Source organism: Mus musculus, chromosome 11 (assembly GCF_000001635.26).
Source record: "Mus musculus strain C57BL/6J chromosome 11, GRCm38.p6 C57BL/6J".
Classification (NCBI taxonomy): Eukaryota; Metazoa; Chordata; class Mammalia; order Rodentia; family Muridae; genus Mus; species Mus musculus.
Window position 1 is genome coordinate 120,251,056 of NC_000077.6, and position 26,416 is coordinate 120,277,471.

General features: G+C 56.8%; 1 protein-coding gene across 13 annotated transcripts in view; it reads left to right on the plus strand.

The window, feature by feature from the left end:
* Positions 1–26,416, plus strand: part of Bahcc1 (BAH domain and coiled-coil containing 1) — a 59,428-nt gene that overhangs the window by 18,186 nt on the left and 14,826 nt on the right. For all 13 annotated transcript variants that reach the window (XR_001780012.2, XR_003949454.1, XM_011249048.3 and 10 more), the window contains 9 exons: positions 8,017–8,196; positions 17,252–17,374; positions 20,304–22,049; positions 22,260–22,368; positions 22,639–22,817; positions 22,929–23,087; positions 23,364–23,641; positions 23,817–24,147; positions 25,003–25,818. Coding sequence is in view for 11 of the 13 variants with exons in the window: in XM_011249048.3 (XP_011247350.1) it covers positions 8,017–8,196; positions 17,252–17,374; positions 20,304–22,049; positions 22,260–22,368; positions 22,639–22,817; positions 22,929–23,087; positions 23,364–23,641; positions 23,817–24,147; positions 25,003–25,818 (3,921 nt within the window). In the remaining 2 variants the exon portion in view is untranslated. The remainder of the gene's footprint in view (positions 1–8,016; positions 8,197–17,251; positions 17,375–20,303; positions 22,050–22,259; positions 22,369–22,638; positions 22,818–22,928; positions 23,088–23,363; positions 23,642–23,816; positions 24,148–25,002; positions 25,819–26,416) is intronic.

Here is a 26,416-nt window from a genome sequence, read left to right on the forward strand (position 1 = left end):
GTGTTGAGCAGCCCTACCTACCTTCTCACACCCTCGCTGCCCGTTCACCACCCGGAGGAGCAGCCCGGGCAGCCGGGAGAGGTCCTGGATTCCCAGCCACCCCTAGAGGGAGGCACACAGGGGAGGTGTGAAGGACAGAGAGAGGGTATGTGCCCTTGCCCCTCCTGCAACCCCAGCCCCCGCCCGCCTGTCCTGGGACACTGAATCACTCTGGGAAGAAGTCCAGTCCCCCTGCACCTCCCCAGTGGGGAGCCTTGGCCACCCTGCCTCCCGTCCTAGCCAAGGGGCTAAATTTACTCTTTTAATAAGAACCAGACTTATATCCGATTTTCCTTTTCTTTTATTAGTTCTGGGCCGTCGGTTGAGCCTGTCCCTTGTCATCACTGCCTCCCGGCCTTTTCCATGGTTGCCCAGTTGAGTGGTTCAACCACAGAGCTTTCCTATTATGGCCTGAGAGTGACTTCCTTTGGGACTTCCGGAAGGTTCTCTTGGACTGGCCAAGGGGCTTCCCGGGTTAGGTGATCATTCCCAGGCCCAAGGATGGGCCAAGCCCAACGCCCACTGCTCTGCATTCTTGGCCTCTCCTTCGGCCCGCGCCCCAGGCTGTGGTTGCAGGGCCTTCCATCTTGGCTTCCTCCTCCCCTTCCTTCTGTTCCTCTCTGGACCTGTCTTTGCCTCTTCTCTAGCCACCTGCATGGAGCTGGCCCATGGCTTTTGTGGTGTGGGGCCCTGTGATGGCTGGGTGTCCTACCAGAGCTCTGAGGGCTGAAGGGGAAGTTCTGGAAGCCTGATAGCTGAGCTGCAGGCTGACACCTGCTGGCAGTGGGCTTGAAGCTTGGGGGCATTTTGGCCCCAGTTTAAGATGACCCCTGCTAGCAAGCCTGCTGGTGAAGAGGTCTGAGGAAAAACTGGACTTTGCTTCTCCAGGTGCTGTGGGGAGACAGCCTCGACCATGTGGCCTGACTTCTAGAGTGTTCCTAATTCCTCAGCCACTCTCAGGTCTGGGTCTTTCCTGCCACAAGAGAGACAGCTGGGAGGCCGGGCAGAGTCAGACAGGTCTTAACGCTGCTGTCTGGGGCTGACTTGAGCCTGTGTCTGGCTCCCTTCCTCCCAAAGCTAGCCTGGATGTTTCTCTACATCAGGGGAGGTAGTGGGCAAACCTACCAGGGTCCACCCAGGTCAGCCAGTGTCAGTCTGCTAAAGACCGGAGAACGTGCACAGTCAATGTGCCCTCGTGCTCAGGAATAGAGTTCATAAAGGCTTGTATGCAGCTGTGGGTAGGTACATACTCAAAGCCACACAGTCTAGACATGCGTGTGCAGCCAGTGCTCGTCGCACCCCAATATATGTGACCTCCCAGCCATGCACACACACATTGTCGAGAGGTACATTAAGAGAGAGAGATGTGCACACATTAGGAGACACACCCTTCAAGTGCTTGCATAAGTAAGACCCGTTCCCACCTCTACCATGTGTGCAGCCCACGTTTCCTGCCGCCTGGTGCTGGGGCAGCTGGTTGACTCCAGCAGATGGGAATGCCAGGGGTCTCTGCATGCCCACAGAGCAGTGCACACCAGGGGGCAGCCTCTAATCCTCACCCTACAGCTTCAAGTCACCTGGCTTGAGGAAGAGTCTCAGAACTGCTTCTCCACTGGGGCCTGGCACCCCCACTCGTAACAACAACTCCTCCTCCTCCTCCTCTTCTCCCTCTTCTTCCTCCTCTGCTACCACCAGGCAGGAGGGTTAGATAGGCATTACCCAGCTTCCAAGCAGGCTAAACTAGAGCCTTTTCCTCTCATTCTGCACTTGCAGAGAGCCCTGGATGGACGTTCTGTTCTCCCTAGGGTTCCTGGAATGAGAGGAATGTGGGGTGGGGCAGAAGGGCTGTCTCTCCTTCCTCCTCTACTCCCTGTGGGATAGGCTTGGTTGAGGGGCGAGGAGAGCTCCGCCCCCCTTCCCCTTTAAATGCCTGAGGATTCACCTCTCTCCAGCCTGGTGTCTCAGGGTAGTTGGCCAGCCTGATGTCATCGTTGCCTGGTTAGCCCTACAGGGGACCTAGGGAGGCAGAGCAGGAAGCCTAAGGAAGAGGGGAGTCTGAATGGGTGTGAGCAGGAGGGTGGGAGCTGGCACAGGCAGTGGGTGCAGCCGCCAGACACAGAACCGAGAAGGCCCATGCCAGCAGCCAGTCAGCTGGGCTTCCGGAAGCAACAGGAGCCCAGAGAGCCTGGGAAGGGGCTTGTTTCTCTGGAGCTGCTGCCATCTCAGGGAGCTGTGGCTTTATTATTATTTTTTTGTTATTTTTACAACCCATTTCACAGTTTCCAGAAGAGGAGGACACTGTCTCAGAGGCTAGCTTAACTCAAAACAAATGCTCGCTCCCTGTAACTCTGCTTCTGCCTGTCCCACTGACTCAGGAGAGTGTCAGAATGCCAACACAGCCTGGCCAGAGAGCTGGTGCTCGGGCAGAAGGCTATAGCTAACACCTGGCCATCCAGCCGCCCAGAACTGGGCTCTGGTGTGCCAGGTCCTCGGGGGAGATCCTTGGCTCGGTGTTAGGTTGCCAGACCCTCAAGGTGATGTTCTCCAGGGTCCTTCACATCCAAGCTCCTAGGCACCCTAAGGTTGTCTCATGACATCACGTCTGTGGACTGTCTCGGCCATATGAGCAAGAGGAAAAGGGCTGTCTCTTTTTCCTCCCCTGCTCATGAGTTAGTCGTGTCTAGCCGTGTAGACCACTTTTGCCTCCTGGGCACTGCAGGTTGTTGCTACCCCTACAGGCCACAAAGAAGCCTCGTGGTCACTGAGGTCTTCCGGTTTTCTGGTTTCATTCTCTTGTGTGATTAAACAGGTCTGGCCCAAAACAACCTTACTATTTGGCTTATTCGGCTTACACTCCCAGGCCGTAGTCTGTCTTTGTGGAAAGTCAAGCCAGGAACTTGAGCAGGAATCTCAATGAAGAAGCCATGGATGGATGCTGCTTGCTGGCTCCTGTTTAGCTAGATTTTACACACACACACACACCAGGACCAGGTGCCCAAGGAATGAGGCGGCCAGCCTGGGCGCGCACACACACACACACACACACACACACACACACACACCAGGACCATGTGCCCAAGGAATGAGGCGGCCAGCCTGGGCCCTCCTATATTAATAATCACGGTGGATCTTCACAGATGCACCCACAGCCAACCTGATGTAGGCAGTTCCTCTGTAGCCCCAAGTGACATTAAGGGGTCCATTCTCCCCATGTGCTGGTGCTGATGGTCAGCCCTCCCTCCAAGGAGCATGGCAAACACAGTGACTTGGTCTCTTTCACGGTGGTGGCAGCGGCAGCGGCAGAGCATCTTCTCAGAAAGGGATCTGAGAGCTGTGTGGGGCCTGGGCCTCCGAGCGGCCATTCTCTGCTCTGTCTAGCAGTTTCCCGAGCCCTCCTGCTGCTGGCAGCCCTAGAGCATCCGTGATCCAGGTGTGGCCCATGGCCCCATGCAGGTCGCTGGCCTTGGCGTGGGGACAGAGCAGCCTCCCACGGATGGGGCTGTGCTTTCTGCGCGCATTGCCTGAGGTGTGTCAAGTAGGTCCTCTGGCAAGCTGGCTTCCAGCACGGTTTTCTCAGCCAGCCAGACATTCAAGCCAGGCCTTCATGGTGTCCTGGGCAGAGCTGAGGTGGGCCTGGAGCTGAGACCAGAGCTGCTGTCCAGTAGAGCAGCTGGTGGGGTCTGACATGCACAGAATTGCCTGTCCCAGAGGCCGTTTTCCCCTCACACTTCCCAGACCTTTCCTGGGAAGATTTTCAGGCAGTGGGCTCATCTTGTCCCACAGAGAGGTGACTGGATGATCAATGGCTCCATTCTGCAGACCTATTCAGCTTGGTCCTTGGGGCTGTGGGTTGGGACTGCGATGTGCAGAGTAGAATGTGTTCTGTTCTTTAAGACCTGGGACCAGTGCGGTTGGTGTAAAGATCTGAGAGCCTGACGTGAGAAGCCCACCCCCACCCCCCACTCACTGTCAGGAGCCCTTCTGGGTTTGTCCACTGTACCAGGCTTCCCAGTGTCCTTCCTAGTCTGGTAACCAGCACTCATAGACGGGGGACTTTGCCAAGAGCAAAGAGCCTTCAGCCTACTTCCTGGCCGGACTTGGCCTGAGGCAGTGGCCCTGGCCCAGGGCCCAAGCTGAACTGGGATCCCAGGCAGCCACTGCACCAACCCTGTCTGAGGTTGGCTCCTGGTCAGCAGGCAGAGTTTAGAAGGTGGCTGCCAGGTCTGCCCAGGGCTCTGTTTGCCTGGCACACGGCCATCGCCGCAGTCCTCAGCGGTGTAGGTGACAATAGAAACACAGGTCCCTGCTCCTGGGTTTTTTTTTTTTGGGTTGCTTAGAGACTGGGTAGGCTGAAGAAAACCTCAAGGAGCCAGGAGTTGGTCACTACCTACCATGAGGCTGTCCCCTGGCAAGGCCCGCAGGATCTCTTCTTCCCCCCCACCCCCCGCCAGAACAAGGATGGTGGGGAGAGCCCCACTCCTCCACAGGCAGAGTCAGGACCATATGTGGTCTATGCTGGGCCTGCCTGGGCCACCCCAAACTGCTGCAGGGAATGAAGTCCCTTGGAGCAGTGTCCCAGGAAGTTGGCTATGCCATAAGAGAACTCTGTGCCAAAGTCACCAGTGCCCAGAAGGGGGTCCCTTGAAACACTCATGGCAGTGACCTCTGGGCAGGGGATTTCCGCTGCTTTTTTATTGCTTGGACAGATCCCATGGCATCTGGGTGAGCAGACTGTGTTCCCCTCTTCGCTTTTCATCATGAGAGGGAGGAAAGAGGTGGAAACCCGCACGAGGCGCGGGGGGGGGGTGGTGGTGGTGGTGGTGGTGGTGGTGGTGGTGGTATGTGCTGTGACCTGTGACCCTGCCCCCATCCCTTTAATCTCACAAACTCCACAGGCAGCAGCCCCTGCTTTAAAGGACTTGGTGGAAGGATACAGGGGACCCCCTAAGAGACCCCCCCCCGTGTCAGAATAGAGGCCACTGGAGCAGCCCGTGGAGTAGGGAGCTGACCAGGCTGCTGAATTGTCCCCTCAGGCCTCCAGTCAGAAGGACTCTCTTCTGAGACAGTATTGGAGCCAAGCTTCAGGGTCAGGATCGAGCTCCTAGGTTGGAACATGATGGCTTGAGGTACAGTGGGCTCTGACTTGCCTGCCCAGTTGCTCAGACATCTGGCTAGCTGCCCGGACCCAGTGGCTGGCTCTTGGGGGAGCTGGGGATTTTAGCCAGTGAGTTTTCCTTCTGACCCCCTTCCTTGCCAGGGGACGGGGGTTGCAGAGGGAGCTGTTGCCTCGCCTCAGTTTCCTGGATCCATGGGCACTGCGGCCACCTTGTGCACTGATGTGAGAGAGCACCAGGTTCTCTATTCTCAGGCCTAGATCCTGGAGAAATTGCTTTTGCAGACCCAACTTTTGGACTCCGTTGCTTCCCATGGCGATGCTTCCCTAAAAGGGTGCGGGGGTGGGGTGGGGTGGGATGGGGCGGGAGAAGTAGAAAGGCCTGGGAGACCCGGGGCCAGCTAGGCGGGGCAGCCACACTCAGCCCACAAGCATGGCCCCCCACAGTCCCTGGAGCAAGGCAGGGAGGCCGACACTTCCCTTCCCAGCCTGGAGCCTCCTCCCCTGGTGTGGACACGCCTGTGGTCTGGACTGGGTCCCTTGGCAATCCCTACCATGTGGTCTTGTTCGGGAAGTCCCTGGCTCTTGGGGTACCTTCAGCATGTTCTTCGTGGGCCTGCACAAAGCAGAGGACCCCATTCAGTCCTGCCCGGGTCAGCACTCACATGCCCTTCCTCTGGCCATGTCTAAGGTCTCCTCCACTACTCGCCCCATCCCCTCATCCCCTCAGACCAGGAGCGGAAGAAACCACTTTCCAACCACTAGGCTGGAAGCTAGTGGAACTCAGTAGAGATGCCAGGGTCCCACAGGGGCAGTCCCCTCCCCTACTGACTGCTTCCCTACTGAGTCACCCTGTGTTTGGGAAGTTCCCAGGGCCACGCCAGGCGAGATGAGGCATCACCAATATACCAATTCCCCTGCCCCCTGGGCGGGAAGCTACTACTGTGACTCACCTTGGGCTGGCCAGACTCCACCCTACACTGCTTTGCCCTCCACCCCAAGATGGCCATGCACTAGGCGGCCTGCCCAGGGACGGAAGTGGCAAGGTCCCAAGCAACATGCTGGGGTAAAAGACCAGCATTGCAGCCCAGACCACCCACTGAACAGCCCTGTGTGCAGAGGCTTTCTGTACATGTATGAGCCAGTAGCCATGGCAACCAGGGAGACTTCCTTGGCTTGGCTCTGACGACTGGACTCTGGCAGAGACGGGGCACAGTCCGTGACACCCACCAGTGAAGGATGCAGCTGGCTGGTGGGCAGGAGAAGAGGGTGGGCAGGCTGTGGAGGCTAGCCTAGGGTCAGGGGCAGCTCACCATCTGCTGCATTCCCAGGCCACTGAGAAAAACACTGGCCCAGCCCAAGAAGCTGGGGACTCTGACTGTCAGATAAGTGACTGTCTTCTGCTCAACGTCACTTCCATCAGAGACTGGTCCCAAGTGACCCACTGGTCCCAAGTGACCCACGGAGGACTTGAAGAGATACTCTGTGTAGATCTGGACTCTTCCCATGACTAGTCCATCTTCCTCTAATCCAGTCTCCCCTTATTCACCTGGGACTGGGTCCCCTTGTCTAACCAGCCAAATGGCACTAGGAAAAGTGAAGGGCATTTCTCCCATGCTGCCCAGGACAGGGCAGGGACCTCTGTCCCTGCGGCAGTGGCTCATAGCCTGCAGCTGGGGCCTTGCTGGTTCTAGGTACCTCACCTGGGCCCTCTCAGTGAGGCACAAGCAAAGCTGGCTGACAAGTTCACTGGCAACAGAGAAGCCTTCAGGTGCCAGTGCTGTGGCCGGAGGGCCGTGCTAATGAGAAGGCCCACAGGGAGTCTGTCCAACATGCATCCTCTATGTGGTTTTGACGCCACGCTAAGCACCTAGTTGGTGATGACGGTAATGTAATTAACCGGTGGTCATACAGTTATTATGGCGGAGGTGATGTGTGTGCCTACGACAATAGAGGGAACGATGACGGCTAGGCGACGGGGTTGCTGATGGTGTTACTGATAGAGTTGTTGGTCATGGTGGTGGTGATATGTGTGCCAGCAGCAGTGGGGGTACATCTGTTGTTAGTGGTGATAGGAATGGTGGCACGGAGTAGATAGTGATGGTGATGGTGGTGATGTGGGTGGAGGTGGTGATCTGGTTGGTAGTGATTTGGTTGTTGTTGGTGGTGACCTGGGTGGTGATAGTGATTCGGGTGGTAGTAGTGATCTGGTTTGGGGTGGTGATGACCTGGGTGGTAGTGGTAATGTGGGGGGTGGTGTGGTGACGTGAGTGGTAGTGGTGATATGCGTGGTAGTAGTGATCTGGCTGCTGGTGGTGATCTGGTTGCTGGTGGTGGTCTGGTTGCTGGTGGTGATCTGGTTGGTAGTGGTAGTGAGGACATGATGGTGGCCGAGTTATGTGGATAGTGACAGTGGTGATATGGCTGGCTCTGGTAGCACTATATGAGGGGTGATGTAGGCGGCGGTGGTGTTGAATGTTGGTGGTGTAGGTTTTGATGGTGTTGTTGAGGGATGATATGGACGGTGGTGGCTGTAATATGGATGTAGTGATATGGTTGTGGGTGGTGATGGTGTGTCAGTGGTAGTGTGGTGGTGTGGTTGGTAGTGGTGCAGATGGTGGTTTTAAAGAAACAGGGTTCTACTCCTAAGACACTAAAGCCTCAAGAGGCTCAGGACAGTGGGTGTGATTGTCAGACACTTGTGTGGGCAGCCTTTCCTGCCATGGTTTTTTTGCATATTTGGATCTTTGTGGGAGCGAGGGTACCTGAGGGGCACCCTGGACGAGGGCTTTGAGGAATGGCCTTGTGTTTCTAACGCTGTATCATGGAGTGCCCACACACACTCTCTGGTCCTCTGTCCACAGCCAGCAGCCGTCTGATGGGAAACCCCCCAGCCTCCTCTTTTATGGGCAGCTTCCTCACCAGCAGCCTGGGCTCAGCAGCGTCGGCACACCCCAGTGGCCCCACATCCTCTCCCTCTGAGCCGGCCTACCGAGGATCCCACCCTGCCACCTCTCAGATCTGGTTCTCCCACTCCCATGAAGGTAAGTCAGGTCCCAGGCTTCCCTGCTGGCAGGCCTTGTCAAGAGTGCTGGGGCAGGGGGTTGCCTCCCTGCTGAGGAAGGCTCTCAGGGGAGGTGGTAATTGGTTGGAAATGGGATGGCCCCAGTAGGCACTGGTCCTGGCCAGATGTGTGCTCCAGATGTTGGGCAGGGAGGGCTCCAGGGAACTAAAGAAATGTGGAATGCAGCTGGGCCAGCCGGACTGGGCTGTGCCCTCCACCATGGGCTGCCCCCACCTCCTCAGACTCAAGCAGGCATGGGTTCCAGATGTGTCAGCTGGGAAGGGGAGACAGGGAGAGGAGAGCTGTCAGCAGGCAGAGACCGCTGTGGCTCCCGCCCCCAACTGCAGTCCTGCCTGTGATGAAGCTCCTTCTCAGCCTCCAGCCTTGCTTGCACTTGGTGCACTCCTGCACCTCCGAGGTACCTGTTGCCCTCAGACACCATGAAACAGTGGTCTCTGGAGCCCTGTTGGGACCTCCAGGCCTCTCCCGGGCTTTTCCCAGAATACAACTCACCTTGTCCAGACGTCTGAGGTCTGCTTTGCACTTTGGTCTTATAACTTGGAAGGTGGCCCTGGGTCCCCAACATCCCTGGCCTGGTCATTACTTGTGTTCCTTCGACTGTGCATCCCCCTTGGTGCAGGAAGGGTTAACCCCCCTCCCTGGCTGGCACGCGGGAGGTAATTGCAGTTGGCAGCGGGCACATAGAGCTCTCGCTCCTGGCACCAGGCACTGCTGTAACTCAATGACTGCTGCGCTCAGGCGTCGTGTTTACAGAGCGCAGTGGACCCACACACGGTGCACAGCCCGCCCGTGTTCTAGGCTGAGAGATTAGCACCCGGCACTGCTGGAAGCCTGAGAAACCTCTCTTTGTGCAACAAGAAGGGGCTGTTTTCCAAACAGGACAGGTGACAAGTGAGGGACAGTTGTTCGAGTAGTCTGGTCTTTGGGCTCTGCTCAGAGCACACATGTTGGGCAGGTGATAAGAAGCAGCTCTCTCCTGGGTGGAGGGTAGGCCAGCCGGGTCTTGAGAACCAAACCAGCAGAGTGGGGTCTTCATCCCAGACCCATCTGTGATGCTTTCTACCTCTGCCTTCTCAGCAGAGTCCTGGGTGGATACTGGGTCGGCAGAGCTGGGCCCTAGTAAGAGACTCCCTGGCCAGCTGTGGGTGGCCCCAGGCCCCGCAGGAAACACTTGCTCTCTATTCTCCGACCAGCCTTTTGTGTCTGCTGGGCATCTCCTAGCTGGTCACAGCATCTGGCTCCCGGGATGTTTGCAGGAAGGGATGAGGGTGGCCAAGCAGGAAGAACGGGCAATGGAGGCTTTTCAAGAAGAGCTGCATCCCCTGGACGGACCATAGGCGCACTGGGATACCCAGGCCACCTGACCTGACTTCTGTCCTCATAATCGGCAGTGGCCCGTCAGTGCCCAGGAATGTCTGTCCACCTCCTACTCAGTAGGCACACATGCCTGCTTCCTGTCCATCCTACCCCAGGAGACACCACCAGCAAGAAGGGCAGTTTGTGGGTGGCACCACCTGCCCTAGAGTCCAGTCCTGTTCCCTATTGGGCCACTCTTTCCAGAGGGTGAGTGGAGGCCTGCTGGTGACACCCATAACCATTTACTTCCCCTTGTGTCAACGGTTGTCTGGTAAAATTGCTTATGACCCACCCTAAGCGCCCTCAAACCTCAGACCCCACTTGAGGGCCAGCCTCTGCAGGTCCTGTTTCCAAGGCCAAGCCCCAAGGATGCCCACTTGGCTGGTGAAAGCCAGTATCCAGGCAGTGCGCTGCGGAGAGTTCTCGGCTCTGTCCCCCATCCTGACTCGAGGCCTGGCTGTGTCACAAGGAGAGAGCTTTTGTCTCTGAGACCAGCTCCAAGGGCAGCAGGAGTCTCTTTGCCCGCTGCTGGGCACCCACTGTGGCAGGTGCAAGACAAAGTTCCCAGAGTCAGGTAGGGGAGGGCCATCCCGGGTGCATGCAGGACAAGAGGCAGGATGTTCAGGGCTCCACCCCGCAGAGCACAGGGCCCACTGGGGGCTGGAGACAGGCATGTGGAGAAGCAGTGGTCCCAAAGTGGAAAGTGCACACTTGCAACCTTCCCAGTCCCACGAGAGTGGCGGCAAGTCCACATCTGTCTGGAGTCATATGACAGCGCATACCTCTCAGGCCTGAGCCTCAGGTTACCTCTTCACCATCAGCTCCTCCCAACCCTAGGGTGTCCCCCCTCCTCCCCGCAGGGGTTCCCCCGTCTTCTACGTCTGCAGCCTTACTCCCTGACAGGCCACATGGTGCAGCCTGCTCTGTGCGGTAGAGGCCAGGGCGGGCGGGGTAGGAGCGAGTGGCAGTCTGGCTGGCTGCCCTGGCAGCGTGCCTGGCTGCTAGTCTGACGGGGTGCCAGCTGGCTCCACGTGCTGGGGCCTGTTTCTCGGCCATGTGTGTACAGGAGGGTGGGGGGCAAGGCAGGCAGGGGGCACGCGACAGGGCCAAAGAATGGGGGCCATCAGCATGGGGGCTTCCTGGGCAATAGGCCAGGAGGCCCAGCTTTAGCCTTCTCCTGCTCCCTTAAACCCCCTCTAGAATGGAGAGAGGCAGGGACTCTCTCAGCTTAGCTTGCTTGCTGCTGCCTTCTGCTTGAGCCTAGGGCAGGTAGGCCAGGCAGAGAGGGCTGACAGGGAGTGGCTAACTTCATGTGGGAGTTAGCGGTAGGTGCTCTCCTACTCTTTGACGGGGACTCTCAGGCAGCCAGAACACCCTCTCCTCACCATCTGTAAGGCAGCTGTAGAGCGGGGGATCAGGCTTCCTGTGTGCCTGGAACAGCTGGGGGTTCAAGGGATGCACCCTAGTGTTGGAGGAGCCGCCCTGGAACATCTGGCCCAGAGCAGGATCTGCTTGTTGAGCCCCAGGCCTTCTGGCCCCTTAGCTCACCCAAGATGATGTGTCTTGCCAGAAACGGACAGCAGGGCTTTGGGGTAGGGTGGACAGCAGAACTAGCCTGGGGCAGAGGTGAGTGGCTAGATGCCAACCTGGCCTGAGTGGACGGGGCTGGGGTGTGGCATGGCACAGCTGGCCCTATTGTCAGTAAGGGCCCCCCCCATCCGCCCCCCTGCCTGCTTGGGACCACCCACAGGGCAATGAAAGAAGATGCTGTTGCTAGGGGCTTGGGGATGGATACAGGAGCTTGGAGCTGACTCAGCCCTGCTGGTCCGTGGTCTCTTATGCCACCTGGAGGGGGAGCCATGGGTACACGTGCCAGCACTGGCTGCCTGCCTAGCCAGCTTCTGTGAAAGCCACACCCACCCTGGTGGCCACTTCTCCATCCATGTCTGGCTGCATTCCAGTGAGACAGGAGCCACCACCAAGTGTACCCTGCTCCTCCAGACCCCACACACTCCTTCGTTTCTCCAGCTGCCTGTCTCCCTCAGTACCTTAGGAGGCTCCAAAACTTACCACAGGGGCAAGCAAGCAGGGGCTGGAACATGTCCATCCAGGAGACAGGTCCTATCCCACATCCACCCTCATGGGTGGCCCATCAGACTCCATCCCCTGGTACTGCCCCCTAGTGGCTGCGCGTACCCTAACGCTATTTCTTCAGACCCTGGATGTCGCTCCCATTCTTTTTTCTATTCCATTTAGTTTTCTTGAAACAGACTTGCCATGTAACTCTGGCTGGCTCAGGACTTGCTATGAAGACGAATCTGGTTTCTAAATTGCAATGATCCCTTGATCTCTGCCTCCTCGTTGCCGCTGTGGGAATGAGCCATTGCACCCTGCAATCTCTCCTTTTTTTTAATTTTTTTTTTTTTAAGATTTATTTTTAATTATGTGTACGAATGGGTTTCTCTATGTGGGTACAGGTGCCCATGGAGCCCAGAAGAGGGCATTGGGTCTCCTGGAGCTAGGTGACAGGTAGTTGTGAGCCATCAGATACAGATGCTGGGAACAGAGCTTGAGTCCTCTGCAGGAGGGGCACACACACCTAACCGCCTGGGCCATCTGTGCACCTGCGGTCTCTATGAGTGAAGTGTCCCCTTTCTGTCCGCACCCTTATCCACAAGGAGCCTCTGGAAATGAGGAAGTCCTACTTGTTAGAATATCTCCAGCCAGCCTCACTGCAACCTGCAGGAACCAATGACAAGGTCTCAGAGCTTCACACTCTGCTTGTCACAGCCCCAAGAGCTACATTGGCCTTGAGTTCCTGTGCTCAAAGGCTCTGAGCCTGTTTCTTCACCTGTTAAGTACACTGGTTATCAGAGCTGCCTGGACACAGAACAGCCCAGGACTAGTGCTTTATAGATAGCTCCTTCTCTCTGCACCTGTCCTCAGATATACATTGGGGGTACAGAGGTGGCCAGTGGCCATGGTCACCAGGCAAAGTTCTTCCTGGTTCCTTGAGTCCAACCTGGGCAAAAACAGTTGCCAGCCAGACGCACCTGCTCACTGACCATGAGTGGAGTCCCGGCACAGTGGACCACCCTGAAGCTGTGGGTGGCAGGGCTGTTGTCCTAAATGCCAGCAGGTGCTGGGGCCACATCCAGGATACTCCTGTGTCATGGTTTGCCCATCATCAGTTGAGTTCCCCAGCCCCCTTGTCCTGCCTACTGGTCAGGCACCTACCTCCCTGTGATGTGGAAGGCTGTCCCTTTGGATCCAGGGCAGCCTGCCCATGGAGCCTGGCTCCTCGGGGCACTTAGGTATTCCTCTCAGCCTGGGGGTATGGAGACTGCAGGGCCCTGTTCCCTGAGCAGTTGTGGGTCAGCACTCTGCAAGCCTTAGGGAGGAGACATACCCTGAAGGGTGCCATTCTAATCTCCAGCCACTTGGGTGGCCAATCCTGGGAGCTAGCTGCACTTTGAAATCCTGGCCTGGATGGCTAGGAGTCTGACCAAATAGGGTGAAGGGACCCTGAAGGAGGAGGGGCACTTGGCCGGGAGATCTTGGGTTGTTGCTAGGTTACTCCTTTCGGTCACTAAAGCAGAAATGGCAAGTGTCCTGTGAACTGGCGGCCACATCCTGTCTGCTCCCAGGGCAGACATTACTAGTCAATTAAGCGGCATGAGAATCTGGCTTTGGGATTCGTAGCGCAGCACTCCTGGTCCACCAGTGAGTAAAGTGCAGTGGAAGTCACTGGCTGTGAGTGACAGGCAGGCATCTGGGAGAGGGCTAGCACCAAGTCACTGTGTCATCCTCCTGTGGCAGCATCCTAAGTAACAGGAAACATGAGACAGGGCACTTGAGGAGCAGGACCCACCCCTGAGGTCCCAGGAAAGTAGGGGTTTGTAGCCCATCTGAGGACCTTCTGGGTAGACAAAGAGAGCCCTACCTTATGGCTTCCCTACCCAGGTGCCTGTTCACCTGCCTACCCTGCTGCCTTGTCTTTTAAATGTTGTTTCTAGGTGGCCTTGCTACCAGCCATCTTTTCTTTTTCTGCCTATTGATCAGGAATCCTCACGTTGGCCATCACAGGGGCTTTGGTAGTTGTGGCAGCAGTAGGACAGAATGGAGCATCCTAAACCCAACTTCCAAACCTACTCCCTCCCCAAGTCTGCCAGGAGTCCCAAGGCAGCAGGTGGCCACAGATTCGTCATGTGATCTCTGGAGCAGCCACAGAGGCTGTAGGGAAAGGGAGGCCCTGGGGTCTGGGCTTTCCAGCGGGGAAGGGGCAAAGCAACCTGGTGGTCAGACATGTGAGTCATGAGGCTCTCTCTGCCTCAGGGTCATCTCCCTGATTCCCAGGCTACCCCACCAGGGTCCTCCCTAGACCCTCCCAGCCCAGACTTGGTCTTCCCCCTGCGTTGGCTTCCGGTCTCAGAGCAGCTGCTCTGATTCGAAAGTCGGTTTCTATTTTCCTCTTCAGTTCGGGGAGTAGTCTTGGGAAAAAGAAAGAAAGGGGCCTTTCTGTTGCTGGGCTAAGAGGACCCCCCCTCTCCTCACCGTGTTTCCTGGGGCTCCTTGCCTCTCCTGTTCTTCTTTCTCAGTCAGTTCCCCATCTGAAGCCTGGGACATGAAGAACCTCCATGCATTGAACTGGCTGGTAGATTCAGCCCCATTCCCTGGAGTGACAGCCACCAACATTTCCTTGGCACCCAAAGCACCCTTATTCAGTTAGCTAAGTGTCCACTGCTCCCCAGAAAGCAGGGAGAGGCTCGGGCCTCATCAGGGGGTGCAAGGGGGAAGGGGGTGTCTGTGCCTGGAAATGTCTGGGAAGGAGGAATTTACAGACTTCTGTTTACAAAAAAAAAAAAAAAAAAAAAAAAAAAAACCAGAGGCCCGTAAAACATTTAACAGCAGCCAATTACGGGGGACAGCTGCAGTGCTTTACCTAGCCCCCCCCCAAGGCCCCAACCCCCTGCCCAGCTGCTCTCACCCAGGCCTCTTGGCTTTTGTCAAGTCTTCCAGGAGCTGAGTTTAATCTGGCTAACATCTGCTGCAGATGTGTCCACACACACCAGGCCAACGGGGGTAGCTCTTTCAGTCTCGGCTTGCTCTTCAGCAAGAGGGGAACAGGCCTGGCAGTGGGCACTGTCCCCAAGTCCTCCTGTGTGTGGTCTGAGGGTGTGCTCCCATCTGGGCAATGGCGCCACACCATACAGGCAGGTTTCTGTGTCACGGAAATCTCTGAGTCTTCACGTGGCCCCTGCTTTGTGACGCAGATGGAAAGATCTCTTCCCAGTGCGGTGCCAACGAGCCACTGGAGTAAGGACTATCCCACGGTGTCATTAGTCAGGGGTCTGCCCATGGCAGTGGGATCTGAGGGGTTCTAGGTGGTCTCTGATCCTGACTTGTGCGTGTCTGTTGTAAACTGCTTACGAGCTCTGAGTCCTTTCCCTGAGCTGAGTGCCAGGGATGGGTGGTCCAGAGCTGCCTGGTCCCATGCCACAGAGGCTCCCCTTCTTCAGCATCCAGACGGACCAGCTTCTGGAAGTGAGGGACAGACAGGCATTCTGTGGTAAAAGAATGAGGGAAACAAAGTAAAGATGCCCTGAGTGAAGTTGGGCTGTGAGCCTGTCCATGACCCCACTGTGACACTGAGCTCAAGTGCCCTTTATCAAATAGCAGCACTTCTTGCCATGGGTTCCTCCCTGGGGATCATGGCATCCTCCTCCCCTCTGCTTATTGTAGTTGAGGAGACTAAAGGATTTCCTTGTCCTGGTCCCGTGCTGCCTGAGAAGTGAGACTGTTGGGAACTCTTGGGGACAGCAGTGGTGTCCCCAGAGAGAAGCTCTTCTAGGGTCTCCATGGGGACACGCAGAACAGCATACACGCAGAGCTCAACTCCTGCCTGGTCCAGCTGCTTCTCTTCTAGTCTGTCTGTAATTTGGGGAAATGCCGGATATGCCGGCCGAGCATCTCTGAGTGCTCACCCTCCGTCCCTGCCCGATGCTCACAGAGGACCTCAGAGTGCTCCACCCCTACACACACACCGCTAGCCTTTAGATTCATACTGAATTGACGGAAGACCTTGGCGTGGAGGACGTGCGGTCCCTCGTAAGAGTACCTTCAGTGTGACCCAGTCTCCTTAAAGATCCTTCACCCCATTTAGCAGAGAAAGCCAGCTGTCCTGGTGACAGCAGTGGGTAGGGTCAGAAACTACCAGCCAACAGAGAAGACTCCTTGATGGGTCCCTATGCTCTTGTCAGGCCTGGTGGAAGGGACCAGCCAGGAAGCCATAATTCTAGAGACAGTGGCCGTCTGGTCCTCCAGTTCAGACCCTCCCAAGGGGAGAGCTGCAGCTTTTTTTCCTGTTTAAAAGTATTTTAGACGGACTGGTTTTATTTTATGTATGTGAGTATTTTGCTTGCGTGTATGCCTGCACCACATGTGTGTCTGCACCACATGTGTGCCTGGTACCCACTAAGATCGGAGGATGTTCAGTTCCCTGGAAACGGAGTTATGGCTGGTTGTGAGCCACTCTGTAGGTGCTGGAATTGAACCCAGGTCCTCTTAGAGAACAGCCGGTGTTTTCTTTTTTGTTCTTGTTTTTTGTTTTCCAAAACTGGGTAGCCCTGGCTACCTTGGAACTCACTCAGACCAGGCTGACCTTGAACTCGGGTATCAGCCTGTCTCAGCCTTCTGAGTGCTGGGACCAAAGGTGTGCACCACTTTAGTCAGGCTCTTAACCCCTGTGTCATCTCCCAGTGCTGCTGCTTTTGTATACACACACACACACACACACACACCTACCACCACACCTCCGCTGGCTTGCTGCCAGGTCTGTCATCTTTCTAGCCAGCCAGGATCTCCTGGGGCAGGGGAAAAAGGGATATTGTTCCAGGGGACAAGAGACACTATAGGCCCAAGCTCAACAAGGTAAGATCAACTCTAGGCTGTGGTTAGCATTCCTGAGGCCTGTAGGCACAGCCCTTCAGAACTTTGGCTGCCTCTGGGGGGAAAGACCACTGCCTGAGAGGGGCTACTGTTTAAAGTTGCCAGGTTGCAGTTGGTGCTAAGGCCTTGTTCACAATATGCCTAGGACTTTGTAGACACAAGTAGATGTTCCCCTTCTGTAGAGAGCTCAGTTGAGGGGAGAGACCTGTGGCTTCCATTGAGTGGTAACTGGCCACATCCTAGCTTCATCTAGCTCAAGTGTGAGTCACCCAGACCAGCTGTGGCATAGCTCAACGCTACCATCCCATCTGCTTTCTGGGTGCCTGTGGAGGTTGCAGGCTGGAGGCCCTGTCTGGTGCACCCTTCCTCTCAGGCCTCCTCTCTGAGCCCCTTTGTTGCCTGACCCGGAAGCTTCTGCCACTCCAAGTGCTGCTGGGAGGGAATCAAAGGCAAGGGCCCCCCCCCCCCCCCCCCGCTCTCCAGCCCCTGGCCCGTCAGCAATTCAATTTGTGCTGCACCGGAGGGATGGTATTAGTCGAGTCAGAGTTAATATGATGTATTGATGGGTTGATTTCCCACTGGTAGGCTGTGAGCGGCTCTGCAGGGTGTTGCTCCCAGACTGCCTGGATGCGTCTTGCCTCCGTGGGGTCAGGACAGTAAGGGCCGGGGAGCTAAGAATTGTCTCTACAACCAGTACTTTGCCTCCCCAGCTCCTGCGTACCCCAGATTTTCGGGGAGTCTGGCATCTACCTTCCTACCCGTGAGCCACTTGGATCACCATGGAAACAGCAATGTTCTCTATGGGCAACATCGTTTCTATGGAACCCAAAAAGGCAAGTGCTTCTGGGCTTGGTGTGGGGTGCAGGCATCCTGAGTGTGAGCTGAAGGGGTACTAGTAAAGGCAGGAGACTATGTGGGACTCAGAGGAGGATGTCCTGGCACCATTGCCAGGTGCCAGGTGCAGGTGCAGGGTGCAGGTGCACTGCTCATTGAGAATGCCCTGACCTGTCCCTGCTCTTGGACTCGGGGCAGGAAGTGTTCTGGGGGGAGGGCTGAGCTAGTTCTAGGCTGTCCCTGCCCCAGCCCTACCCCTTGAGACAGTTCCTCATGTAGGTATTGCAAGAGCAAGTGGTTGAGCTCCCAGCTGGGGATGTGTGGAGACCTGACTAGAGGAGGCTGGGGGAAGAGCAGAGATTTCAGGCTCTGTCACTAGGTGGAGGTGTTTTGTTTTTGAGGGTCTGTTCGCACTTGGGGATGTTCTCCTATGGTGTGGCTAGAGGCCAGGACTAGAATAGGGACCGTGTTTCAGCTTCAAGTAACCCCATGGCAAGAAAAGACTGGAACCCAGACAGAGTCCCATAAGGCCAGAGTTAGTGATGTCAGGGAGGATATACCAGGGCAGACGTGTGTGTCTGTGTGTATGTGTGTGTGTGTGTGTGTGTGTGTCTGTGTGTGTGTGTGTGTGTCTGTGTCTGTGTCTGTGTTTGTGTGTGTTCCTAATGACTAGTTTCCAGCCCAGGCTGCGTGTGGGAGGGACCACCAATTTGAGGAGGTAAACCCAGCTTAGAGGTGGAGGTCTAGGGGCCTTCTTGGTGTGCTGGACAGCAGTAATCCTCACGTGACAGGTGTGCAGCAGGTGGAGAGCGGGTGAGGCTGGTTTCAGTAAATCCCTAGAGAGCCCCAGTTGGGGTAGATGACAGTCTCCTTGCCAGAAGCCATTAGGAACTGAGATATGGGCAGAGTACAGGATTCCTTTAGGGTGGCTCTCCTGGACCAGGAAGATGAACTAAGGACCTGAGAGTGTGTGTCTGTCCTGTCTGGATCTTTGACATGGTTCAGCACCTTTGGGCACAGAAATGTCTTGGAGCCCTGAAGCTCAGAATAACCTTGGCCTTGCTCAGACTGGGCTAGTTATGGTTGGTGCAGGCTGACCTGCTTGGGGTGTGGCCAGGAAGTCTATCTACCCCAGCCCCACCCAGGGGCCTGATGTCATCCTAGAGGCTCTGCCACATCCTCCCAGGAACCAGGCTTGGACACTTGTGGGCCAGGTCCACACAGCCTCCCGGCCATCCCCCATGCCTGCAGCTGTTTTGACAGCATCTGTCAAGGGTGGGCAGGTGGCTCGTCTGAGCCCTAGAAACCAGACTAGTGAACCAGGGCCCAGGACTCCCTCTGGGCGGTGGGGCTGACTGGTGTCTTGGCGGCTGCTGGCCAGGCCTCTCAGCTTTCACAATACTGTTGTGGAGCTTCGTCCAAGAACATTATTTGGTTTGGGAAATTAAGCTAATTGGGCCTCTCCCGGGCTACCCCTTCCTGCTCCCCTTCCCCCTGGTTTCTAATTAGAAGAAGTTGACAAGGAATTTACATGACTGAGGACAGTTTTACAAGTTGCAAATGTTTTCTTTTGTTTCCCTGCCTAGTGCCCTAGTGCCCACCCACCCCGGGGGAGGCAGGGCGGGCCCCCAGAGTCTGCCAGAGGTCTAATGTGGCTCCAGCTTGGCTGGCAAAGAGTGGATGTCCCTAGAGCTTACTGATAACAGCCTGGAGCTGACCCTTCCTGGGTACAAAGGGTTTGTCCCAGATCCAGGGCCCCCGGTTGGACAGCCTATTCTTAGGAACCCCCTCCCCAAGCTGAGGGTCCCACAGCTGCCAGGGTTAAGATGCAACAATACAGTTGTTTCTCAGCAGAGTATTATTTCCAGCCTTATTAGCCTGAAATAAGTCAGGTAAGATGGTGCATTCTGGGGACTCCTAAGAATGTCCACACCAGCCAGGCGTGGTGGCGCACGCCTTTAATCCCAGCACTCGGGAGGCAGAGGCAGGCAGATCTCTGTGTTCGAGGCCAGCCTGGTCTACAGGGTGAATTCCAGGACAGCCAGGGCTACACAGAGAAACCCTGTCTCGAAAAAACAAAAGCAACAACAAAAACAAACAAAAATTTATTGGGAAAAAAAAAAAAAAGACTGTCCACACCACCCATCTTCAGAGACTCTGGGCTCACTCTTACCCTGGCTTACCCTGGCAATTACAGCATTTGATGTGGGAGATTGCCGGCAGGAGCTACAGACATCACTACCCACTCTGCCACTATGTGCCCAGCTAACCGCAGCCCTTGTTCTGGGCTGCACACAGCTAGAACTTTGTAGAGCCATCTCTACCTCTGAAAAAATCTCAGAGATACTGAGCTGGCTTGGGAAACACCAGGCTAAGGCCCTGCAATGCCAGGCTCCTAGGACTAAAACAGAGGAGAGGAGAAGGGGATGGCCAGCCTTCAGAAAGGGAAACTTCAGTTTGGAAAGACAGTGAGGGTCAGGCTGTGGATGGAGGTGATGCTGGGGCCACACAGTTCATGCGCTCAGTACCCCTAACTGAACACTTGAAGATGGTTGATTTAGGTTGTGTATATGTGTCTATGATTTAAAAACAACACCTTTTAGATCTTTAAAATTTCATGTTCCATGCATGAGTGTTTGCCTGCATGTATGTACATGCACCTGGTGTGTGTCTGCTGCCCACAAAGGTCAGAAGAAGGTGTTAGCTCTCCTGAAGCTGGAGTTATGGACGGTTCATGAGTCACCCTGTGAGTGCTGGGAGCCAAACCTGGATCAGTGCTCTTAACCACAAAGCCATCCATCTCTCCAGCCCCCTCTTTGATTTGAAAAACAAAACAAAACAAAACAAAAAATCCCTGGTCGGGGACACTCTTCAAGACTCATCGCTGCCCCTACACTTCCTGTTGACCTTGGCACTTCTGGTTCACAGATAACTTCTACCTGCGCAACCTGCCCCCACAGCCTACCATACTACCCGCCAACCACAACTTCCCCGGAGTGCCCCGAGCCACCCCTGCCCATCCCATCGGGTCCTGCAGCCGGGACCGCATCGAGGCTGCCTCACTGCAGAAGGGTCCTAAGGAGTTTGACCGCTTCCTCATGGGTAAAGAGGTGGGCAAAGAGAAAGTTAGCAAGGGAGCAGAGGGCAGGGAGCGGCCAGCTGTGGAGGAAGACAGTGGTAAAGATCGACAGAAGCTGGTGCCGCCCATGCCTGCCGAGGGGCCCTGCAAGGAGGCAGGCCCTGCACCCCGGGGGTCCTGTGAGGGCCGCCCCAAACACCTCACCTCTTGCCTGCTCAACACCAAGGTACTCAATGGAGACATGGGCAAGGCCTCCCTGGCCAGCTGTGCAGGAGGCATGCTGGGCAGGCCTGGGACAGGTGTGGCAGCACCCGGACGCTGTGCCAAGGAGGTGGCAGGCCCCGTGGAGCCTGGGCCAGCCTTCAGTGAGTGCCTGGAGCGGCGGCAGATGCTGCATCATGCTGTATCCTACACAGTACCCTCTGGCCTGCCTACCGGGCCACCCCCGCCCCTCAGCACAGGCCCAGCGGGCTCTTTCCCCTGCCTGCAGCTGCATGCAGGCCCAGATGGGCTCTGCCCTCTGCAGGACAAAGTCTCCCGGGACCTAAAGGCCAGCGGGCCCACCTTTGTGCCTTCTGTGGGACACCTGGCTGACAAGAGCCGCTCTTTCCAAGTAGCAGAGGCCTGTGCCGTGGCAGGTGATGGAAAGGACCGGCACCTGGATGCGGCCATGGCCACCGACCATGGTGCACCCTATGGAGTCTCCTACGCCCACCTAAAAGCTGAGGGCAAGGGCGAGCGGCGACCCGGGGGCTTTGAGGCGGCCCTCCACCCCCGGCTGAAAGGCCTGGAGTATCTCAGTTCAGGCCCCGAGGCCCCCTTCCCTGGACTTCCCAAAGGCGGTCTGGACAAAAGTGGCTACTTTGAGTTGCCCACTTCACAGGACTGTGCCCGGTCCAATCACCAAGACCCACTGGGTGGGAAGGCCACCCAGGCCTGCTGCACTTTAGACAAAGTGGCCAACAAAGAGGCCCCTGCTGGCCCTCCAGTGGGACAGAAGGTAGCCAGGATCCGGCACCAGCAGCACTTGGTGGCTCCTGAGGTAGAATCGGGAGGCAGCGGGGCCGAGACGAAACGCAAGTCCGTGGAGCTGGCTTCTCTGGGTTATAGCGGCCACCACATGCCTCCGTGGGGTGTACAGACGGGCCACGACACCTCCATGGCCATCATCGAGGAACGAAAGGGCAGTGCCTACCTCGACCCTTTTGGAAGTGGCTTACAGCAGGCAGCCCTCCTGTCCCAGGAGCTGCCCACTCCGCCAGATGAGGTCTCGGCCATGAAGAACCTGCTGAAATACAGCAACCAAGCCCTAGTCGTGGGCCAGAAGGCTCCGTTCGTGGGCCTGGGCAGCCTCAAAGCCAGCTGCGTCCAGCAGGAAGCCAAGTTTCCAGCCACTAAGGGCCCAGGCCCAGTGGAAAGACCCGACTGTGCCCGCAGCAGGGAGCATGAGGCCCCACATGGAGACGGGGAGGTGAGGCAGCCACCCGTGGGCATCGCAGTGGCCTTGGCCAGGCAGAAGGACACGGTCGGCAGGCCCGATACAGCCTACAATACCAACAGTGGGCGGCAGGGCAGGGCCGCCCCCACCTTCAAAGGTATGACGTCTCTGGTTGGGGAAGCAAGGCTGGTGGTAGCCATAGTGATTCTTCCTGTGAACCCCATGGACTCCCTGCTTCTGCCCCTCCAAAACCCCCAGGGCCGGGGGACCCTGCCTTAGTCCCTCAGCCCCAACTGAAGGCTTGCTCTAGTCGGTGCCTCTCTGACTATACCATAACCTGGTTTTTCTGCCCTCTCTACTTGGTCAGGTGCTGGAGGACCACGTGCCAGCCATGCGCTAGACCTGGAGAGCGAAGAGGAGAGGTCACGGGCGTGCGAGGAGCGCCTGGGTCTGCCTGGACGTGAGCTGCTGTTACAGTAAGAGCTGTGTGGCTGCCCTTGGTGGCCCTGCCCTCTCAGAGCCCTCTTGGGAGGAAGGGAAGTGTCATGACCGTGACATCAGGCACTGGTCTGTTATGTGCATGGCATTCCAATGTCCCCAAAGGGTACTTCCTGTTCACTCGCCCTCTGCCAGCAGCACCACTGCTGGCAACTGAGGCTTTCCATCTCTCCTTGCAGGGGCTGTTGAGGGGCCAGGGTTGGTCAGGGCAAGGGAAGGGGCCAAGCTAGCTCTTATTAATCTTACAGAGACAACAAAGACCTCGTGGAATTTGCCCGGATCCACCCTTCAAGCAGCTGCCCTGGAGACCTGCCCCCCCACCTCATGATGCAAGGCGGGGACCCAGCCCCCCACCCCCATCCTGCCCATCCCCACTGGCTGCCCCGCACCCGCAGTCCCTCCTTGTGGATGGGGGGACATTCCTATGGTCAGTGCTCTCAAGAGCAGACTGGGAGGCTGGGTTGGGGTTGGAGGTTATCCTGTCCTGGCTGACCACCGGGAAGTGGGAAAGCCTGAACACTACACCTCTGTCCCTCAGGTCTCGGACACCCCGCCCTGCACCAGAACCTACCCCCTGGCTTCCCCGCATCTGTGCCCGGCTCCATGCCCTCCGTGTTCCCCCTCCCCCAAGATGCAGCCACGCAGTTGGTCATCTTGCCCTCGGAACCCACACCCCACACCACCCCTCACACACTCGGTAAGGACCCTCTGCAGTCTAGCTGTCTGCGCGTGGGGCTGTCAGCAGTGAATTTGAGGAGGGCAGCAGCAGTCTTGGTACGGGGCCTGGGGCCAGACAGGAATATGGCCGTCCAGGAACCAGGAGAGAGTTGTATGGCTTATCTTCCCAGGGACTGGGGTAGGGATGGGCTGAGAAGGGCTGACAGGAGATGAAGCTGGTGGATAAGAGGGAAACTGGCCCAGGTGGGTCCTTCATCTCTGACTGGAACTGACAGTCCTCTGGTCCTGCCTGCAGCTGAAGTTATGGACCAGGCCTCCCTGTGGCCCCCCATGTATGGGGCCCGGGGCCCTGCCTCTCACATGCAGCACCCGGGCCAGCTCCCTGTGTATTCTCGGTCCCAGCTGCTTCGGCAGCAAGAGCTCTATGCACTGCAGCAGCAGCAGCAACAACAGCAGCAGCAGCAACAACAGCAGCAACAGCAGCAGCAACAACAACAGCAGCAGCAGCAACAGCAGCAGCAGCAACATCGGGCCACACAGGCCCTGGAGCTACAGCGAGTTGCCCAGTTCCAGGTACCATGTCCCCAACAGCCACCCCAACCTGAGATCCAAGACAATTCTACACCACCCCCCAGGTCCCAGGCAGATGGCCCCCAGACACCCCTGCATGTCTCTCACCAAGCAGTGGTAGGCCACCCGGGTATTGAGGGTGTGGCCGTCTGAGCCTCTTCCCCCACACCCCCAACAGCGCAAGCCTGAGGATCGCCACATGGAGCTGGAGGAAGCTGCCCAGGAGAAGACCCCAAAGTCCACCCACAAGCCAGTTGCCTTAACCCCCATGGCCAAGGGCACCCCCTCCTCCGCCACTGCAGGCCTGGTCAAGCTATCACCCTGCTGTCAGTCGCCCACTTTGAAGACCCCTGCGAGTTGCCCCACACCACCACCTCGGCCCAGCGCCCCCTGCACTTTACCCATCTGCCCTACTGGCAGCCCAGGGCCTGGCTCCAAGGTGCCTAGTACCATGGACAAGAGTGAGGAGGGCCAGCGGGCTGGAACCAACCTGACCACGCTGGAACCAGGTGAGGGAGGGAGTCTCTTTGGCCTGGCAAGTCTTGCCCCTACCAGGTGGGCAAGGCTGTCCGTCTTCTACCCGTGTATTCCTGTCTGTAGGTCATGAAGTTCTTCTCCTTTCTCTTCCTTCTTGACAGCCCACTTATGATCCAGTTAGTGTAATGATCCAGCCATAGGCCCCTCTTTACCCTGGGTAGATGGGGAAAAATAACCAGACCCACGCCTCCGCGACCCAAGTGGCAGTGTGAGTGGCAGCTTGCTTGAACTGCCGCAGAGAGTGGCACCAGACTCGGGACCTGTCCCCAGCCAGTGAGCCCAGATTTTAACAAAGCTAAGAGAGAGGACGCCATCACCAGTGGGGGTCAGAGAAATAATCTTCCCTGCCCGAGGCGAGGAGAGGTGGCTGTACTGGGGCGGGTCGTGTGTCTGCCACCCGAAGGTTTTCTCTGAATCAGGCAGCAGAGAGAAGTTTTGTGTTTGAGCGAGCTGTCATCTATCTATCTATCTATCTATCTATCTATCTATCTATCTATCTATCTATCTATCTTTTTATTTATAGTTAATGGGGCATAATGCCTCTCAGAGGCTGCCAGCTTGTTCTCGTTCAGGGAAAACCCCAATTCAAGCGCCATGGTTTAAAAATCCCTCTTTTTCAAACAGCCACACCAGAGGTGCCCCCAGGATCTCTGCGGGTTCCTGGTTGGGGCGGGTACTGGTTCTGAAACCTGTCTTCCTGTTGGCCCTTCATTCCCACGTCTCCTGTCCTTTACCCTAGGAAGCCTCCCTCCTCTATCTACCCTGTCATGCGGCCACACTTCCTCTACTGTTTGCAGCTGGCTCCTCACGTGTGCCTTCTTTTACAGACCTGACTCCAGGATTGAACCCCACAGCTGGCCTGGATCTCTCCCTCCCTTCAGACGTGCACTCCTCTGACCTCCAAGACCCCAAAACTATGCAAACCACTACCCCAGGGACTCGGCCTGAGCCCCCAAGGACGTTCCTCCCTGGGGAGCCACCCCCATGCAGCCCCAGGAACTTAGAAGAGCCTGGGCTGCTCTCAAGGGCCAGGGATGCCACCCAGGACCTTGCCAATCTACCCCCTCCTGTTGAGGGAGGACTCCCACCAGGGAAGGCAGAAGACCCCAGCCCACTCGAGGGGTTACAAGCACTGAAATTTGGAGACCTCCTCGAGGGAGGGGGAACTGAGGCTACTGGCCAGACGAATTCTACTCAGGGAGGGATGCAAAATGAGAGGACTGTAGATCAGGGGGCACCACAGCCCCCTTTGGGGGCTACCCCTCAAGCACTAGAACAGGAAGCAGGGAGCCCAGCTGCCCTGGACAAGCGTGAAGGTCCACAGAAGGTCCCTGATGTGGCCCAGCTACAGGAGGAAGAAACCCAGCTTGAGGAGAGCGGGGGGGACTCGGAGGTGGACTGGGGGACTCCCAACCATAGCCACCCACCCAAAGCGCTGCCAGGCTTGGATGCCTTGGTGGCTGCTACTGTGGACCTAGGAGACCTGCCTGACATCAGCCTGACAGACCCTCAGACCCCAGCAGCCTCCGTGCCCCTTAGCACGGCTCCTCTGCCGCATAGCTCAGGGATTCATGGGATTGCCCTGCTCAGTGAGCTGGCTGACCTGGAGACCCAGCGGCAGAAGAGTGAGCTGTCCATGCAAGGTGAGCTCCAACTACAGCATTCTTCCCTGGTACCCTGAGAGCTGGACCCTCGGGGTCAGACAGATAGGTGGTAGCCTTTGGCCTGGAGCAGCTGTCCCTAAAGAGAAAAAATCCCCAGAGAAGCCCCAACGAGTCTTTATTTATGGAAGTCAGATGCAGGTGTGCCACCTGCCACAGGATTCACTCTAGCCTGGAGGAGCTACCTGATCCTGGACGGGACCTCTGGGGCCAGGATCACTCCTGTGGCAGGTTCAAGCCATAGGGCTAGGGCAGCCCTCTGAACTGTCTCCACTTGGAGGAGGAGACTTTGAGGCCTAAGGCAGACATTTAGATGAGGGCCTGGTAGCAGAAAGGAGGCCAGGAATCTCCAGTTTACTGCTTTGTCCGGGCAGAGACACCAGACTTAGATCCCTGAACCCCCAAACCTCGGGAGGGTTCACATCCACCAGGCAGCAGCCATGGCTGTGGCTACAACTTCAGGTCTTCTGCTTCAGGCTGTTTGGGGGCACACGAGTTCCTAAACTCACCCGGCCAACCACCTAAAGGTCCTAATGTAAGTGTAATAGAATGAGACCCAAAGCCTAAGCAGTCTCTACTC